The 19702-nt window shown below is 36.0% G+C and overlaps 1 protein-coding gene across 1 annotated transcript in view; it reads left to right on the forward strand.

The window, feature by feature from the left end:
- The window catches only part of LOC150106872 (ATPase inhibitor mai-1, mitochondrial-like), a 92532-nt gene that overhangs the window by 38555 nt on the left and 34275 nt on the right, over positions 1–19702 (forward strand). The window contains exon 3 of the mRNA XM_090392785.1: positions 3180–3205. Within this exon, the coding sequence (XP_090248911.1) occupies positions 3180–3205 (26 nt within the window). The remainder of the gene's footprint in view (positions 1–3179; positions 3206–19702) is intronic.

Genomic DNA, 19702 nt, shown 5'->3' on the forward strand with positions numbered 1-19702 from the left:
AAAACTCTATCATAATTTCATTCTTTGTATTGCTTGCTTTCTAATCCATCTTTATATACATATATCACTCCCACATATGAGAGACTGCAGGGCCTCAAGCAAATAAATACTGTGTGTGTGTGTGTGTGTTTGTGTGTGTGTGTGTGTGGACTATATGTCAGATTCATGATAAAAATTAGTTTGATCAAGTATATACTGCTAATTTTATGTTTTATTATTTTCTTATTATACATAACACTATTTCTATGTAGAAATTTTCTAACACTTCTCTTAATTTCCACAAAACATTGTGCCTAAGTAGGTAAAATGTTTTGTTTGATATATTGGTTCATTACTGATTCCCTATTTCAGCATCATGTATTTATGGTTTTCCTTCAGTATTGAAAACAGTAACTATATGATTATGAATAAAATCTCATTGTTTGGTAGCTTATTGCATGTCTTTTAAAAGTTTACAAAATGCCCTTATTTACCACCCTATCTTTGCATCATCAGCAAGCAATTGAAAATCTCATATTAGTTTCTTCCTAATGTCATTAATCAATAGATTGAAAAGTAGTCTAATTCCTGAGATAACCATTAGTCACCTTAAATTTGCCAGATTCATACCCATCATATACCATTCTTGATAGCTGTCTGTCATCAACCATCCTCTTATCCAAGACAAGAGTTTTTATCCTCCTCTTCATGTAGCTTCCTCAGTGAGAGGATGTAGCACCATGTCCTTCCAGTTCTCTCTGTTGGTTGAAAGAGTTTATATACCATTTATATACCCAAACTCATATTCTACAGTTTATTACAATCTCATTAGCTTTTGACACAAGAGTATCATCTGCAGTCAGTAAAATTATTCTTCCACATTTATTTATTTTTATTTTTTACTTGCGACTTGGCAATAAATTTTGGCAGCCAGCATGGATTTACTAAAGGAAAATCGTGCTTTAGCAACCTGCTTACTTTTTATAATAAAGTGACAAATGCGTTGGATAAGGGTATTGCATATACAGTGGCATATTTAGATTTTGCAAAGGCGTTTGATAAATTGCCACACGACAAAATAGTGTAGTAAGACCCGGATGTTGATTTAGACAATGAAAATTTAAATTCTAGTTCTGGACCGCAACGTTTTACTCAAGTGGAATTGAATGACTTAGTAAGAGATTTGGGCCTATCAAAGGAATCATCGGAATTGTTAGCTTCAAGATTAAATGAAAAAACTTACTGGAGCAAGATACGAAGATAACTTTTTATCGTAGCAGGGAAAGTAATCTTGTACAATATTTTAAACACGAGTGTGGGTTTGTTTACTCTAACAATGTGTCAGGTTTACTAACTGAAATGAGTGTTGTACAATATCATCCAAATGAGTGGCGTTTATTTATCGACAGTTCAAGCAGAAGTCTCAAGTGCGTCTTACTACACGATGGGAATGTATATGGCTCAATTCCTATTGGCTATTCAGTCCACTTAAAGGAAACATATGAGGACATTAAAAAGGTTCTGAAGTTATTAAAATATACAGACCATAACTGGATCATCTGTGTGGATCTTAAAATGGTGAACTTTTTACTTGGCTTTCAAAGAGGATATATAAAGTTTCCATGTTTTCTATGCTTCTGGGATAGTCGAGCTAGAAACCAACACTGGAGTCAGAAACATCGGCCTCTTAGAATATCCTTAAATGTTGGAGAACAGAATGTTATAAATCAACCTTTAATCGACAGAGAAAAAATCATTTTTCTCACCTCTACACATCAAACTAGGTCTTATGAAGCAGTATGTTAAAGCTTTAGATTTACAAGGTGACTGTTTCCAATACATATGTGAAAAATTTCCACGACTTAGTTATGAAAAAATTAAAGCCGGTGTATTTGATGGACCGCAAATTAGAACTTTAATGAGAGATCCAAATTTCATCAACTTTATGAACGAAATTGAGAAAGAGGCCTGGACTTCATTTACGATGGTTGCGAATAATTTTCTTGGAAACAAAAAAGCGTGCAATTACAAAGATCTAGTGGAAACAATGCGTGAAAATTTCCAGCGCCTAGGTTGCAACATGAGCATAAAGCTTCATTTCCTATACAGTCATCTTGATAGATTTCCGGAGAATTTAGGTGCTGTAAGCGATGAATAAGGCGAAAGATTTCATCAAGACTTAAAAACTATGGAAGATCGGTACCAAGGACGATGGGATTCTCACATGATGGCCAACTACTGTTGGAGTATTCAAAGGGATTGCCAAAACAGAACACACAGCAGAAATTGCTACAAACAAAAATTTATTCCCTGAAACTCATGTGTAAGTAAAATTGTTATTTTTTTATAAATATTCTTGTAATTTTTAATGAATATTGTTAAGTAGTTATAATTATCAGCCTCTCTCGCATTCAAAGCACCAGTACGTGCCGTTGCAGGTTCTTATGCATTTATTCGTTTACTAACAAGCGAGAGTGGTGAGTGCTCCGATTCTGATCTGAGCACTGCTTTGAATAATAGGCTCTATCTTCGAGAATTTTTCGAATTTCTTGATAAAAAATTAGGAACAGATTTTTAAAAGTACATACTTTCAGAAAATAATATTAAAAAATCGATTTTTTTGATCCTCTAAATAGTACTGCCTCCTTAAAACTTAAAAATTAGCAAAAAGAAAATGCCATAAAGGAAAAACCTGACGTGATAGAGAAAAATGGGTTTGATATTTGAAATCGGTGCACCCAAATTAGTAAAAAACAAGTCTCATATAAAAGTCAGCAAAAATTGTGTTGGACTGTGTTTTACAGTCGATTTTCTTGAGTTTCCAGGAGAAAAAATCCACTTGCCCATTTCAGAGATCAACTAACTTCAGGGCTGGTTAAATTTTTTATTATGAAATGATATTTTTTTCCATTGGCATGATGAAATCTAATAAAATTTGTTATTTAGGATCACAGCAAAAATTTCTGAAGTCGTTTCAATTGGACCATCTTAATGGCAAAACAAAATTGTTTATAGAGCATATGTCAAAAATGGCTCTAAGTTCACCTGTAATGTGATATTACTGTACAAGAATGTCTGCAGTAATTTCCTTACTTGTCATTATTTTTATTTAAATACAACTATTTTTGATTTAGTTTTCTTAAATCAGTAACTGTTTTATTTAAAATAACTGTCATTATAATATATTTTCTATTGCATAGGGAGGAGGAACAGGTGGGGCTGTCAGGTAGGAAATTCTTTTATAATTGAAATATATATTTTAATAAATGCAGTATAATCAGAGTATATAAAAGTAGATGAATGGAAACGTCTGATCTTATTAAGTATCAGTTCTCGACTTGCAATCAAGTCTAGATAATCTCGTCTTTCATCAATAGAAGTATCATTTAAAAAATGTATATATTTACTTACATGCTCACACACACACAAAGTAATTTGCTAGCATGGTTTGGCTGAGTGGATAGCATCTCCTCACTCCTAGAGCATGCTGTGGGTTCATATTCCACTGAGCGATGGATTTTTGTCTTTAGGTAATAGACATTTGTCAGTAGTGTGAGATCATCTTGCTATTGGAGGTCTCAAGTGATTTGAAAAGCTTCATGTTTGATGATCATATCCTTGGTACTAAATGCAAGATAGGTATATGATAGGTGGATTAAACAATTTATCATGTAATTTTTTATTTTATTTGATTTTCTGTAATCCTACACAGAAATCTGTTCAACGTATAATACGTTAATACCATAGACAAGTTTCTTCTTCCTCTCAACTTTGTCTAACATTCAAGAGTTTTGAATTTGGTCATAGCATTGGAAGATCTGATTGTAATTGAGATGACATCTCTGCCCCTGGTTGAAGAGAGTAATCATCATAGTTTTGACTTTGAGGATGAATAGATTATTATTATTATTATTATTATGTGACACCTCCAGGGAGTACAAAGACTCATCGAAGGAGAGTGTGCCAACAGCATCGAACAATTGATCACCTTCCAACTACTAACTGGGCTCAAAGTTGCTTAACTTTTTGCTGAGCCATTAGTAGCAGAGGCTCTACCAATGAGTATCAGAGAGAAAGGAGTTCATGTGAAATTATAAGGCAGGTGATTTTAATAAACTTAGAAATGAGTTTGGGGCATTTCCAAGGATAGAGGAATTGGAAGGATGAGATATCAGTGCACGGGAACTGGTGAAAAACTCTATTAACAACAATGGCAAGTTGTAGTATACCTAGGGTGAAAAAGAGAACACAATTTGGTGTAAAGTGGATGACAAACAATATTAAATGGGAACTGCAGGTGAAACAGCAGTTATGGAAGAGATACAAGGAGAGGGACGGAGAGCAAATGCATGAAGCTTTTGAACTTTTGGCCAGGAGAGTGAGTAATATGGTAAGGAGGGAAAGCAAACCTGGAATATGAGAAGAGATTGGCCCTGATATCCAAAGAAATCCTAAGGAATTATTTTGTTATGTGACCAGTTGGAGGGGGAATGATTGTGGAAGAATGACATTGTTAGACAAAGATCGAAGTAGAGTGACTGATGCAGAGGACATAGTCGAGTTGTTTGATGAACACTTTATTCCTGGAGAAAGTGTTCACTAAACAGCTTCATTAGAGAGATAGGTTGGGTTCAAGGTTTAAAGAGGAGAGCATGTTTCAAATACGGAGTATTCTAGATGTCAATAAAGCAATGGGACTAGATGGGATTTTGCCACAGGTTTTGAGGGAATGCACTAAAGAACTGACAGCTTCACTGACCTTGCTTTCAATAAGAAGTCTGGCTACAGGAAAGGTGCCCAAGAAATGGAAAGAGGGTAAGATAGTGTCATTGCATAAGGGTGGTAGTAGAATGGGAATGTCAACCAATAGATCAGTGCATATTTCATTAGTAGTTGTTAAGATTTTGGAGAAATTAGCAAGAGATCCCATACAGCATTGGGAAGATGTGGGTAATGTTATCTGTGAGAGTCAACATGAATTTGTTAAGGGACACTCTTGTTTAAGTAATTTGATTGCATTTTATAATAAAGTAACAAGATTAGTTAATGAGGGAAAGGCATATGCTATCTCTTTACAAAGGCATTTGATAGGGTGCCACATGACAAGCTGATATTTAAGTTACAGCACATGGGTTTAGATGTTAGGTTAGTAAATTGGATTGGGAAATGGCTGTCTGATAAATATCAGAGAGTTGTGTATGAGGGAGCAGTATCAAGGCAGCAGAAAATTACAAGTGGGATCCCACAGGGCTTAATACTGTGACTTGTATTATTAACTTTATATCAATGTCAACGAATTGCAGGGAGAAATATTAAGTGGTTTGCAGATGATGTGAAGTTGGGAAGGGTTATTAGTAAATTTAGTGTAGCTACAGTAGCCCTTCAGGAGGATTTGAATATGCTGCACAGATGGGCAAATGAATAGGTGGTGTCAGTTTAATTCAGCTAAATGTAAAGTCTTGAAGGTTGGGGATCTTGGAATGATGATTGATAGAAACCTGGAGTTTGGGGGATATATTACAAAGGTAGTGATGGTAACGCAGAGGATTGCTGCTATACTGAGAAGGAAGCTGACCAGCAGAGATACAAGAGTTGTGAATCCATTGTATAAATCCTTAATCAGACCACACCTGGTGTATTATGCTCAAATCCCCATGATTTGAAAGGAATAAATTAACCTTGGAAAGAGTACAGAGGTAGATGACAAAAACGATATTAGTACTGTACAATGTTAGTTATGAGAAGAGACTGATGGAATATAGACTACAAAGTTTTGATTGAGACATTTAAACTGTCTCAATCGTATCTGAGGAGTTTTTGTATGGTAGAAGGGGAGGGAGTAAGGATAAGAGGCCATCCCTGAAAGTTGTGAGCACGAATGGTGAATGAGTTCAAGGAGTGGTATGATAGACTTTGTGTTGCCTATGATGGGTGTCCCAAAATGAGTCTTGTGACTCCATGGAGGTTCCAGTCGATTTTGTATTGTTTTTTTTCCCTTCAGCTTTGTAGCTGCTGGGGCAGCATACACTACAACCAGGGAGGTGGTTTCCAGGCGCCTTCCTTGTCATAAGTATATTTATGACTGTAGCTGGGTGTGTTCGTGGGACTGGTTTGCCTGTTTTGAGTGAGGAAAAACCCTTCACCTCCGTATGAAACCAGTTAACTCACCTTTAGTCAAAAGAGACCAGATAAAGGCTTCTCACGTCATGGATGGAAATCAAACCCAGGTCTTTCAGACCAAAGGGCTTTGTTTATACCAACTGAGCTATGGAGGCTCTTCCAATCGATAATAATAAATGTTAAAAAAAAATATACTTCTCAGAGAAAATAAAAAATTTTCTTAACTAATTTTAGAAAAAAGAAGACAACTAATTGGAGAAGGAAAAAGAAATATAGTAGTAGTACTTACAGAAATAAATGAAACAATCAAAAAATTATTATTAAAGAAGATAAAATAATACAAGAAACGATAGATAATAACACCAATATGAAACTACAATGAAATCTCACAATAGAGGGGAAAAAAAAGAAATAGTACTAGAAGAACAAGCAATAACAGATATGAAAAATAAATGCCCTGAGAAATATTAACAGAAAAACTAAAAAATCTATTTAATAAATGCCTAAAAGATACAAAGTAGTTGGAACAATGCTATCAAGATTCTCTTGTTCAAAAAAAGGTAATAAGAAAAAAAGATTGAAAATTGCAGGTCTGTAAGCTTGCTGTCATAAGTATATAAACTGTTCATAAAAATAATTAAAAAACAGAATCAGAATCACCAGATTTTTAGTTGTAGCTCAGCCTAGTAAACAAGCTCTATTCTGAAAGTGAGTTAAGCACAGTTGACCATCTACAGATAGTGAATTCATCTAAGAGAAATATGCTGCAGAAATACAACTTACCATTGTACTTAAGTTTTATATTTCACATAGAAAAGCTTTTCATTCAGTTGAAAAACAAGAAATCCTAATAGCAATAAGAAAAAAAAACATGAAGAATGGCAAAATTATATACAGATAATAAAGAAAATATGAGAAGGAAACTGTTAATGTCCTTATGTATATATGAACAAAGCAGCCCATTCCAAATAAATAAAGGAGTATGCAAAAAAAAAATACTATTTCATCCTAATTATTCAGTTTAGTATTGGAATATGTCCTAAGCAATGAACTAGACTGAAGTGACAAAGGGATTAATATTAATGGTAAAAAATTAAGTCATTTATAATACACTGATGATATTGTAGTAATAGCAAATAATGAAGGAGAATAATGATGAATTAATTAAATAAATTGGCATCATGTGGACATCTTTATCCTTATGTAATTGGATTGCCAATTTTCTCTCATATCAATCCCTACATCTAATGGTGATGGTGTTCTCTCTCTCTCTCTCTCTCTCTTCAGATTTTCCTGTTAATGCAGGTGTCCCTCAGAGCTCTATCATATCACCCACTCTCTTCCTGATGTATACAAGCAACCTGCTCCCACTGACTGCAAACTCTGTTCATAATTTTGCTGATGATATCACCCCATACTCATATGACAAGCCTTGTAGTGCACAAACATGTCAGGCTTCGTGATTATTAATAAGTGCCCTGAACACTGATATCCACAGCATCCTTAATTGGGGTGAATGCTTCCAAAAAACAGTTTTGCTTGTGTTCTCAAAAAGACCCCAGATCTGCTTCACTTTTGAGAATGCTCAGCTCAACAGGCAAGACCAAATCTCTCTCTCTTCTCAGACTGACTCTTACTCTAAACCTTTCGTGGCATAATCATATCACTTCTGTAGCTTCCTCTGCTTCCAAAAAATTTGGCATCCTTTTCTGTTCAAGGCAGTATTTCTTTCATGACGAGTTGCTTACTCTATATAAATCTCGAATCTGGTAACTTTGAATACCGCTTTTGTGTTTGGGATGGTGTGTACCTGTGACCTCCTCAAAAATTCTTGATGCTGTTTAGAAAAGGGTGTTTTATAGACTTATAGACTTTTCAGCCACGTTCTCATAGAAGATCAGTTTCTGCATTGTATCTCTTCTACAGATATTTCCATGGCCATCATTCAGCAGAACTAGCATCCATTATGCCTCCCATTTCTTCCAGCTCTACAGGAAACTCAAGCAACAGCTGCTCAACATTCCTTTACAGTCAAACTGCATGCTCACTGAATCTGCTATTCTCAGTCAACTTTCATTCCATTCACATCAGATCCATGGCACAGCCTCCAAAGGGACTATAGCCTTCAGCTATTTTTGAAGAATATCTACAGATTATTCCACTCCTGATCCCTGCTGTCTTTCATGTGGGGAAGTAAAATAAAAATAAAAAATTCAGTATCAAATAAAGTAGAATTGTATGTAAACTATAAAAAAAAACTTAATGGCAAATATCAAAGGAAACCAGATAACAGAAGAACAAATAGAAATGGTAATAAAATAGGGCAAGTACAAGAATATGTATGCCTTGGAAAAATTTTCACTTTATGAATAGAAGCATTAAAAAAAATTCAAGTTAGACTGGATACATTTGGAAAACTGAAAAAATTGCAATGTAGTAAAATAAAACCTGAAAATATGGCCAGACTGTTCAGCCAATGTGTCATTGCTCTCCATTGCATTCCAATTATGACACATGGAGCAGAGATATGGTCAATAACCAAACAAGTACTGGACAGAATGAGGAAAAATGAGTGTAGAATGGAGAGTCCTATGCAAAACATCAAACTGTAAGACAAAATGAAAAATCAAGGGGCGGAGGGATGACCTTGCACAGATGGCTGAAAAATGCTGGCATTGGGAAGACATTGGGAAAACAGGAAGCCTTCAACGTAGACAGATGGGGAGGCCTATAACCCATAATGGTTATAAAGAAAAGAGCTTAGAAGAAGAATACTTGTTTGAAAGTAATGCCTGGAGTTTAAGAGAACTGGTTTTCTTGAATGTTAAGCAGGTGACACTTGTTATGTTTATGTCAGAAAAGATTGGGTTAGTATTATCTAGAAATTAAGGTGTTGTTAAAAGTAAGTCTTACTTTGTAATCAGAGTTAACAAGTTTCTCAGAACTCTTTGAAAATGGCTTGGAGATCAGAATTTAAGGGCTATAGAAGCAGCTATTCTTGGTTTGGTGATTTGTATATCACATGAATTTCCAAATGAGAAAGAAGCTTGCTGCTTTCAGCATCAAAGCTGTGGATTGGATTTGTTGTTACTTGAGTTTCTCCACACTTTTTCATTCCATTTTTCCAAAGCTGGGAGACAAGATTAGCATTGTGAAATCTGTATACGTGACAATCATTTATTAGCTGAGAGATATCCAGGTAGCATAGCAGCTTACAGCTAATGGTTTTCTTCATTACTTCAGAAGAATGGAGATGAGAGCTGTTAGTGGTAATTTGATGGTAAAGACTTCTTTGCCATTCTTAGTAAAAGGTTGAATAAGTAATTTCCAAGCTGCAGAAATTATACTACTGCAATAGGTATAAAAAAAGTAAAACAAAAGAATTGACTCACTAGCACAAATTTTGATAACAATCTGAGAAATGCCATCACAACCAGGAAACTTTTGGTTTCCAGTTTAGTCAAACAATGAATATTATGAATTTGAAATGGTAGGTAAAATAACATTTACTTTCAAGATTTAGATTAAAAGGAAAAAGTAAGAAGCCAGGAAATTTGCTTTTCTGCAGTTAACAATACAGCAGAATCATGAAGTGCATAAGAGTTAAACAAAATTTATGCTGATGGCTTTGGCAAGGAACCAAAGAGCATGACTACCCATTTTGATATGTTGCATATTTCGTGCTTTTAGTCCTCTCACGGTCATATTTGATAGGTTGATAATTTGCTTGAGCTCAAACAGGAGTTATAGACAGTCTTCTTGAGATAGAAGATATGATTTGCATGCTCAGCTAGAGCTGAACTTTGGAAATCTAAAATGCTAATACACCTGATCTTCAGACCACCACAGTGTGGTGAATGTTGAACTTCATTAAGTGTAGTACGTCTACAGCAGTCAATACACACACATATACATATGTTGTTGTTATGTTCCATCGAATCATTTTCGACTCTGGTGATTCTATGAACATACATTCTCCATTCAGATCTGTCCCTGGCCGTATCGTTCAGAAGCTCATTCCAGTTGCTTTTTTAACTCCATTCACCATCTAATTCTTGGTCTTCCTCTTCTCCTGCTTCCATCAACTTTAGCAAGCATCATCATCTTCTCCAGACTGTCATTTGCTTGCATAATATGTCCAAAGTATGACATTTTTGGGTGATGATTATAGCTTCGATGGAGCAATCTGGCTTTATTCTGTCTATCACTGATTTATTGGTTTGCTTTGTAGTCCATGGTATTCTTAGTAAGTGTCTCCAAACCCATAATTCAAATGCATCTATCTTCCTTCTTTCACTCTTTCTCAGGGTCCAACTTTCACATCCATACAGTACACAGGGAATACCATTGCTTTCACGGTTCTGATTTTTTTTGTGAGGCTAATATCTTTAAAGATCTTGCTTAAATTTGTCATTGCTTTCTTTCTGCTTCTAACTTCTTCAGTACAATAACTCTCTTGATCAGTTCGGGATCCTAGGGGCACAAAATTGTTAACTGCTTCCATTGTCTCCCCACCTACTTCAAAATCATTAAGTTCACATGTTGCCATAACGTTTGTCTTTTTGAGGTTAAGTTTGAAACTATATTTAGCACTTTCTTCTCTGACTCTCATAATAAGTTCCTCCAAATCTTCTTTGCATTCTTCTAGCATAGTGGTATCATCTGCATACCTCAAATTATTAATATTTCTTCCACCAATTTTAATTCCAACTGAAGACTCCTCCAGCCCTGCCATTCTTAAAATGTATTTGCTGTTCAAGCAAATACGGAGATAAAATACATCCTTGTTGCACCCCTTTACCTATTGTGAAATACTCAGTTTCTCCAAGATCTGTTCGGACAGTAGCTTCTTGTTTATAATAAAGATTCCTCAGAAAGATAATGAAATGCTCTGGTACTCCCATTGTTCTTAAAACATTCCACAGTTTCACATGATCTACAGAGTCAGAAGCCTTGCTATAGTCAAGGAAACAAAGGTAGATATTCTTTTGATATCCTTGTGCTCTTTCTATTATCCATCTCATATAGGCGATTTGATCTCTTGTTCCTCTGCCTTTTCGAAATCGTGCCTGTTCATCTGACATTTCTCTCTTCATGAATGGTTCCAGTCTTTTCTGAATGATCTTAAGTAACACTTTACTTGCATGAGAAATCAGTGCTATAGTTCTGTAATTTTTGCACTCTATTGCATCGCCTTTCTTCAATAAAGATATATAAAATAATTTTTTCCATTCCCTAAGCCATTTAGTTGTGATCCAAATTCTCTGACATAGAGCTGTTAAAATTTTAACTGCCTCTTCTCCCAGGGCTTTGAGCAGCTCAATAAGTATTCCTTCTCCTGCTGCCTTCTTACTGGATAGCTGTTGCAGTCCTCACCTCACTTCACTCTCCAGTGGTACTGGCTCCTGTGTATAATCCTGCTCTTCAAATTTCTCTTAGGAAGTAATTTTGCAGTCCTTTCTGTAAAGGGCTTCTGTATAACTCTTTCCATCTTTCTTTGATGTCTGCAGCTTCTGTAAGATATCCTTTGTGTTTACTTTTCAATATTGTCACCTTGGCACTAAATTTCCCTGTTAGTTCTCTGATCTCTGGACTGGTGTCGAGGCTAACTGGTGAAAGGACATACTGTCAGACAGCTCCTGAAAGATTTGTGATTTTTGTTGATTTATTAATATTTTGTTAGATTTAATTGTGTAATTTTAGTATATTATTGTAGTTTTATTAGTGTAGTTAGTGTACTAAAGTGTTTTATAAACATAATCTATGTCGGGAAGTCGCCGCTAGAGGGATTCGTAGTGTGTAGTGTTCATGAAAGCTCCAGATAAGATGAGCGTTATTTTCAGTTATCGTTGATAAATTTACTTTAATATTGCGTAGTTTTGTTTGCCGTGCATATCTTAGTGCGTCTGTTTGTGTGTTTTTGGTGTTTATAACTTATAATTTGATAAAATACGTTACTAGTAAGTTTGGCTTCAGCACGAAGGAAAATGGTGGCCAGTAATAATGGTTCGCCATCTTCTTTGAAGAATGGTAATGTAAAAAGGAGATGATTCAGTGTACTATCTGCGAAATGTATGCTTTGCGGAGCGCAGTCAGAGTGTGGTTAAATGATAATAAAGGAGTGAATGTGTGTAGAAAATGTAGGGAGAATGAGGAATTGAAGTGTATTTCAGATCGTGAGCGTGATATTTTTGTCAAACTTCAGAATGAAGAAAATAGGGATATGACAAGAAACGGCGAGGTTGTACCAGAGAATTGTGAGAGTGTGAATGATAGTATTAATGGTTTTACAGAGAATAAAAAAGATGAGATAAGTGCAATGAGTTGTTGAATGGTGCGATACGAAGGGTAAAACAGCAGCCAGTGCGTATGAGCAAAAGTCGACTGAATGAACCAACCAATAATAAAAAGTATGATAGGAAAAATAGGCGTATGAGTGTGAACATGAACAAAATGAAGGATAGAGTGCTGTATGGAGACTCGTTAGTATGAGGTGTGTTAGTAGAGGATTTGACAAAATCGTACCAACCTGGTGTGACCATAAAGGATGTAACTGAGTCTATTAGAGAGCAAAAGGAAAGGGTGAAAGAAATGATTGTTGTGGCAGGTACGAATGATTTGAAAGGAGATAAAATGAAAATGATAGACGACATGAATGAATTGTTTGAGGTAGCAAAAGAAAAGAATGAGAGAGTTAGAATGATTAGTCTTTTGCCACAGTATGAAAGTGAAATGTTTAAAAGGAGGGCCATAATTGCAAATGACTTTATGCGTGGGTTATGTATGACGAGTGGTGTGGAATTTGTGGATGTGTGGAGTGAGTTCGATGAGCGAAAGGATCTATATAAGATGGATGGCTTGCATTTGAATGGTTATGGTGTAAGGAGACTTGAGAAAGTGTTGCTGAATGTAATGGATGTGCAAATTCAGGGAAACTAGATTTATTAAGGTGGGTAGATATACAGTTCTTAGGGAGGCAGTTGAATGTATGAATGAATATAATATGCCCGAGCGAATAAGGACAACAAATCAGAGGCGGGATAGTTAATATAAGGCATCAAGGTAGGGTTGGGGCTAATGGGGGTCTTAAATTCATGTACACTAATCCTAGGAGTATTAGGAACAAGAAGGAAGAGTTTTTGGCCAATGGTTGGCACTTCCAGACCACAGGTTATTGGTATTAGTGAATCATGGTTGACTGTAGATGATATAGCTAGTGGGATTGAATGTGATGGGTATAGTGTGTTCAGGAATGACAGGGAGAATAAAATGGGGGGAGGAGTATTGTTGATGATAGCTGATGAGCTACAGCCAAGGAGAATAGAAGTTGAATTGCAGGATAGAGAAAAGGGCACATTTGAGGCCATTTGGTGTGAGATTGTGACTAGCAGAACTAAATATATAATTGGGTGCTGCTATAGACCAGGTGATGGAAAAGATGGTGGTGACAGTATGCACAAGCAAATAGAAGAAATGAGTGGAAGGAGGGTAATTATTATGGGAGATTTCAACTATGGTCGCATTGATTGGAGTAAGGAGAGGACACACGGAAGGAAGGAATTGAATTTTATGTGGTTATTAAGGGATAACTATCTGCGACAGCATGTAATGGAAAATACTAGGGGTCAGAGAGTGCTTGACCTAGTAATTACATCTGAGGATTTGGCTGTAACAAATATGACCACATTGCCACCAATCGGTGAGAGTGATCATAGGGTCTTGACTTGGGAGGTGGCTAAAGGTGTAGAATTTTCAATTAAGACAGGGTACATGTGGAATTATCGGGCTGGAAAGTATGACAAGCTTAGGAGTTTGATTGTTTCAGTGCCATGGCATGTACAACTGCAAGAACCAGAAGTCGATAGCGCATGGGAGGTAGTTAAGAAAGGTTTGCATGAAGCAATGGCTGACTGTATACCTAGAGTCTGAATAATAAATCAAGTAGAGGTTAAATGGATGAATAGCACCATTAAGCTTGAGCTGCAAAAAAAGAAACAACTATGGAGGGAATTTAAGGAGAAAGGTGACCGGCAGGCACACGAATGGTATAAAGCGCAGGCCAGAAGGGTAACGAGTGTGGTAAGAAAAGCAAAAAAGGATTACGAAAGAACATTGGCCATGCAGGCTAAAGAGAATCCTAAACAGTTTTTTAGATATGTAGCAAGTAAAAGGAAAAATGTACATGGCAGAATGATTTTAAAGAATGCCTATGGTAGGGAGGTAACTGAATCAGTTGATATAGTTGAGTTACTGAGTTAGCACTTTGCAAGAATATATCATCCATGTGGTGACATTGCAGAAACGAATGTACCAGTAGATTATACAGGAATTGTGGTGAATGAAGTGGAGGTGAGTAGTCTATTGCATAACCTCAATGTCAATACATCCGTGGGATTGGATGGTATACCAGCTCGTGTTGTACGAGAAGCAGCTAAAGAATTGTCAGTACCCTTGACCATTTTGTTTTATTTGAGTCTCGGGTCTGGGTTAGTCCCGAGGGGGTGGAAAGAGGGGAAAATAGTTCCACTGCATAAAGGTAGTTCCAAGACTGCTGTTGTAAATTACTGACCGATTAGCATATCAGGAATCATTGTCATGGTTTTAGAGAAATTAGTCAAGAAAAGAATACAGGATTGGATAGATGAAAATGGGATATTGTATTGGGGACAACATGGTTTTGTGAAGGGTAGATCATGCCTCAGTAACTTGCTCACGTTTTATAACACAGTGATGGTTGAACTGGATAGGGGTAATGGGTTTACAGTGATACTACTGGACCTTGCCAAGGCCTTTGACAGGATACCACATGGAACCCTAATCAGTAAACTGGAGCAGATGGAGATAGATATAGGGTTGGTGAGATGGATAGGAGGGTGGTTGAAGGAGAGATACCAGAGAGTGGTTTATGCAGGAGTGGAGTCTAAAAGATGGCTTGTGACTAGTGGTGTGCAGCAGGGCTCTGTTCTTGGACCACTGCTTTTCAATTTGTTCATCAATGATATAAGAAAGGATTTGAGAGGAAGTGTTCACTTGTTTGCTGATGATGCAAAGTTGGATAGAGCAAATGTTAGTGCACAGGATGATTTGGATAGTTTGGAGGACTGGGCTAGGAAAAATGGATGTCAATTTAATGGCAAAGTGTAAGGTTATGCACTTTGAGGTGAAAAGAACAGCAGCAGTATATCGCATTGGTGGAACCGTACTCCAGGAGATTGATGAGGCCAGGGATTTGGGAGTGCTGGTGGATAGGGAGTTGAAGTTTAGGGGGTACATTGCAAAAGTGACTAAAACAGCTCACCAAATCACATGGCTTATGAAAAATACTTTAACATGCAGAGACAAACAATATGTATCGAGCCTTGATATGACCCCATCTGGACTTCTGTGCCCAGTTATGGGCACCAGGGTTTCTTTGTGATGGGGAGGAAGTGGAGAGGGTCCAGAGACGAGTGACCAAGATGATAGCAGGTCTGTGGAATGAACCTTATGAGAATAGGTTGAGGATTTGTGGGTTGCAGAAATTGGACGATAGGCGAAGGAGGGGTGATATGATTGAGACATTCAAATTACTGAAGGGTTTTTATAAGATTGATCCAGAAGATATTTTTGAAAATATGACTGGTGGTGGGAGGACTAGGGGCCATGCATGGAAGCTGGGCAAGAGTGTGGTTGACAAGGGTGTTAGAGCTAGGTTTTTTACTTGGAGAGTGGTGAATGAGTGGAATAAGCTTCCAGGGTCTGTTGTGGGTGCTACAACCGTGAATGAGTTCAAGGCAAGATATGATAGATACTGTGTGAATGCTGAATAGTTGTTCCAGACATGATGTTAGGGCCTCCCTCGATGAGTCTGTCGACTCCTTGGGTTTCCCAGAACAATAATAATATATCTTTTTGAAAAGATCTCTTGTTTTGGTCTTCTATTTGTTGGCATTCCTGGTTAAAGTATTTTTCCTTGTCTCTTCTGGCTTGTCGTTGAAACTCTGCATTCCAGTGCCATACTTCCTGCAAATTTCCTGTGGCCTTCATTTTCCTCCTTTCCTGAGCAATTTTGAATACCTAAACCAAAATGACCTGTTATTCCTTGTTCCTCAGTCTCTCCGACTTTTGCATTCCAATCTCCGATAAGTAGCCATAAATTGCGCTTGGGTGTTGCATCTATCACTTCTTGTAACTTGCCATAAAATTCTTCAATGTCTTCTTCATCTTCTTCTGTAGTGGGTGCATAAACCTGAATGATGGTCATGCTTATTGGATGTCCACTCACTCTGAGAGAAATGATTCTGTCACTCACTGGATTATAACTTAATACATACCTAGCCATCTTTTTCCTGAGTAAGAAAGATACTCCATTTTTACGACTTGTCTCATGTCGTAAGTAATACACCATATAGTCCCCTGACTGAAAATGGCCCATTCCTGTCCATCTAAGTTCACTTATTCCTAATATATCCAGCTTCTTGTGCTCTATTTCCATCTTTATTATGTCCAGTTACCTAGGTTCATACTTCTGACATTCCAAGTGTATATATGTATATATATATATATATATATTCATTTTTAATATAAACTGACTAAAAACCCGAGAGTTATAACAAAATGAGATTTATTTGAAAAACGCAACATGTTTCGTCGAGATTGACTTCATCAGGCGTTAAGAACATAGAAAGATATTAAAAGACACTGAAAATAACATTGAGACACTCTAAAGCTCTACAATTATAAAGTTATAATATTCGACTGTGAATTACAGTTATTATGAACTTGAGCTATAGTCCATGTTAAAGTTCTATTGTTGTGCACTTGTGCGTGTGTGGAACCACGCGATCTCCAGTAGAGTCAAAAGAAATCACCTTGGACCCTCTTCATATGAACAATAATCTCAGCTATAATTTGCCTGACTCTTTCAGCTCTACTATCAGATACTGGAGATTGCGTGGTTCCACACACGCACAAGTGCACAACAATAGAACTTTAACACAGACTATAGCTCAAGTTCATAATAACTGTAATTCACAGTCGAATATTATAACTTTATAATTGTATAGCTTTAGAGTGTCTCAATGTTATTTTCAGTGTATTTTAATATCTTTCTATGTTCTTAATGCCTGATGAAGTCAATCTCGACGAAACATGTTGCGTTTTTCAAATAAATCTCATTTTGTTATAACTCTCGGGTTTTTAGTCAGTTTATATTAAAAATGAACATATCCCAACCCCGAGTTAATAGTAGTAGTCATATATATATATATATACACACACACACACACACACACACACACACACACACACACACACATATCTGCATATTAGTGGCCCTAAATATATCCTCTAGCCAATAGGCATTAAATGATCAGGCTGGAGAGAATTAACATGAGCAGCATTTGAAATGTGGCATCTTAATGCCCTGTGATCAAAAACCAAGCCTTTTGTGGTATTAGGCACCACTAGACCAGAGATGAGTTTCATCACTAAGTGTAATATCACCATTTTGCTTACTGATGTCTAGAAGTGACTAAAACCCATGTCTGGACTCCAGCAAAAACCCAGTTTACTTTTTTCCTTATTTCTTGTAGCCTCAGTATGAGTGATGTGTTCAGAGTTGCATCCAACATGGAGAGACCCATTTTTACTTTCCAAGGATACAGCTTCCTGTACACTCCTTGAGGATGCATATCAAGAATTTGATGATGTGATACAGTTTTCAAACGGTTCTTCCATAAACTGGCTTCTAGATATTATATGATACTATACTATTATCTTCCAGGTCAGTTAGTGAATAATCTTTCTACTACTGTTCTGTCGTGTACCTAGAGAGAGTCCAAAAAGTGGTGAGGATGAAATCCTCCATACATTATGACTTAGTAAAGAATTCATTATTGTATCTTATATATGTTTCTCTCACTGTCTTAAAAAACAAACACCATGAAAAGTCAAGTAAAGAGATATAATTACATGCAGCTGGTCTTAAATCCAACCTATGGTGTTCATTTCCATCCCCAGTATGCAAAAGCTATAAATCAGCTAAGCTAATACCTTTTATTCCCTTATAGGAAATAGATGAGGCCTTTGAATCCTATCTAGCTTTTGGAGATTGAGTGGGCACGTCAGTTTCCACCGGTAGCCAATCAGAGATAACTATCACATGTCTATCACTGATTATAGGTGCAGCGATGAAGAGGTGGGCAAACAAGTGTTGCCATCTCTTGTTACTGTCAGAAATGTAGATTCTATGATCGATTTTCTTGAGTTTACGAGAGTATGCAAAAGCATATCTATTTTTCCTTACAAAAACTTTTCATTTATTTCAATCAGTGCTTATCTCAGTTTCTCCTATTCACATTTTCTTTCTTTTTTTTTTTCTTTTTTTTTTTTTTTAATCTTATGATAGCATCATCAAATTCCTTATTTCTGTAAGTCATAATTCTGTAATTGGTGCCATCTGTTCACTCCCCTAATTTTTTTTTCTCGGAACTTTCATATCTGATATTTACAGTCTTTGATCAGCTGTTTTATTTGTAATCCACTCTCAGATCCATTAGTTAAAATTGGTTTGAACATAGTCTCATATGCCTCTAATTTAATGTTCTCACTCTTTTCTCTCTTATTTATTATAAATTTATTCAGTTGACTTCCCCACCATACCTATTTTGCTAACTCTGGTATTAGAAAAGTGGAGATCAAGGACAGAGTTCAGAAATGGGTAGATAAGAATATATTCCCTTGCCTTAGTAATTAACTCACTTTTTTTATGATAAGGTGACAGATGAATCATTTGAATTAAGATATCTACGCAATAAAAAAAAACCAGATTACTTTAAAAAAAGAAAAGAAAACTAGATGTGATCTCTTCCAATCTCTTTACCACAACTCTAGAAAACACTCAAAAACCCAAACTAATGTGGATGAAGGTTTGAATATAGATGAAATATTAAAATAATCCACTGTTTATCATCAAAATATCAAAATAATCCACAAAATAATACTCCTGTTTGCTGATGATGTGATTCTGACATCTCATCAAACAAATGAACTAGAAATCATGTTAAGACTAAATAACATATTAATACAGAGATAAGAATGAATAAAGTATTCATTCTTCAAGCATTCAAACGTGAAAAGCCAGATATTTCAAACCTGGAAATTATAGGTCAGTGACATAGACTAGTGGAGTACAAGGTGAATTAGATTTAAAAAAAATATATATACACCTAAACCTCTTTTTATGCGATAGATACGTTCCTAAAAATTACGCGTAAATAGAATTCACGTATAAAGAACTACTGACTCCATAGAAAAAGTGAAGATTGGTTCCAAACCTGAAATATAAGCAAAATATAATGAAAAAAAACAAACATTAAATTCGTTAGGATCATAAGATTTTTATTTACATTTCATGGAGAACACACATACATATAATGAATTGTAATAACTTTAAAAATAACATATTCATTTCAGTTGTTTGCTAAGGATTCTATAAAAAAATTATGTTATTCGCTATCAGTTTCTGACAATATGTGAAAGCTTTCATTTTCGTGAGACTGTAATATCACTAGAACTACTAGATATGGTATTATCATCATCGACTTCTGCCTCAACTTGTGGA

This window comes from Typopeltis vanoorti, chromosome 5 (genome assembly GCF_054136105.1).
Source record: "Typopeltis vanoorti isolate ZY-2024b chromosome 5, IOZ_Tvanoo_1.0, whole genome shotgun sequence".
NCBI classification, from domain to species: Eukaryota; Metazoa; Arthropoda; class Arachnida; order Uropygi; family Thelyphonidae; genus Typopeltis; species Typopeltis vanoorti.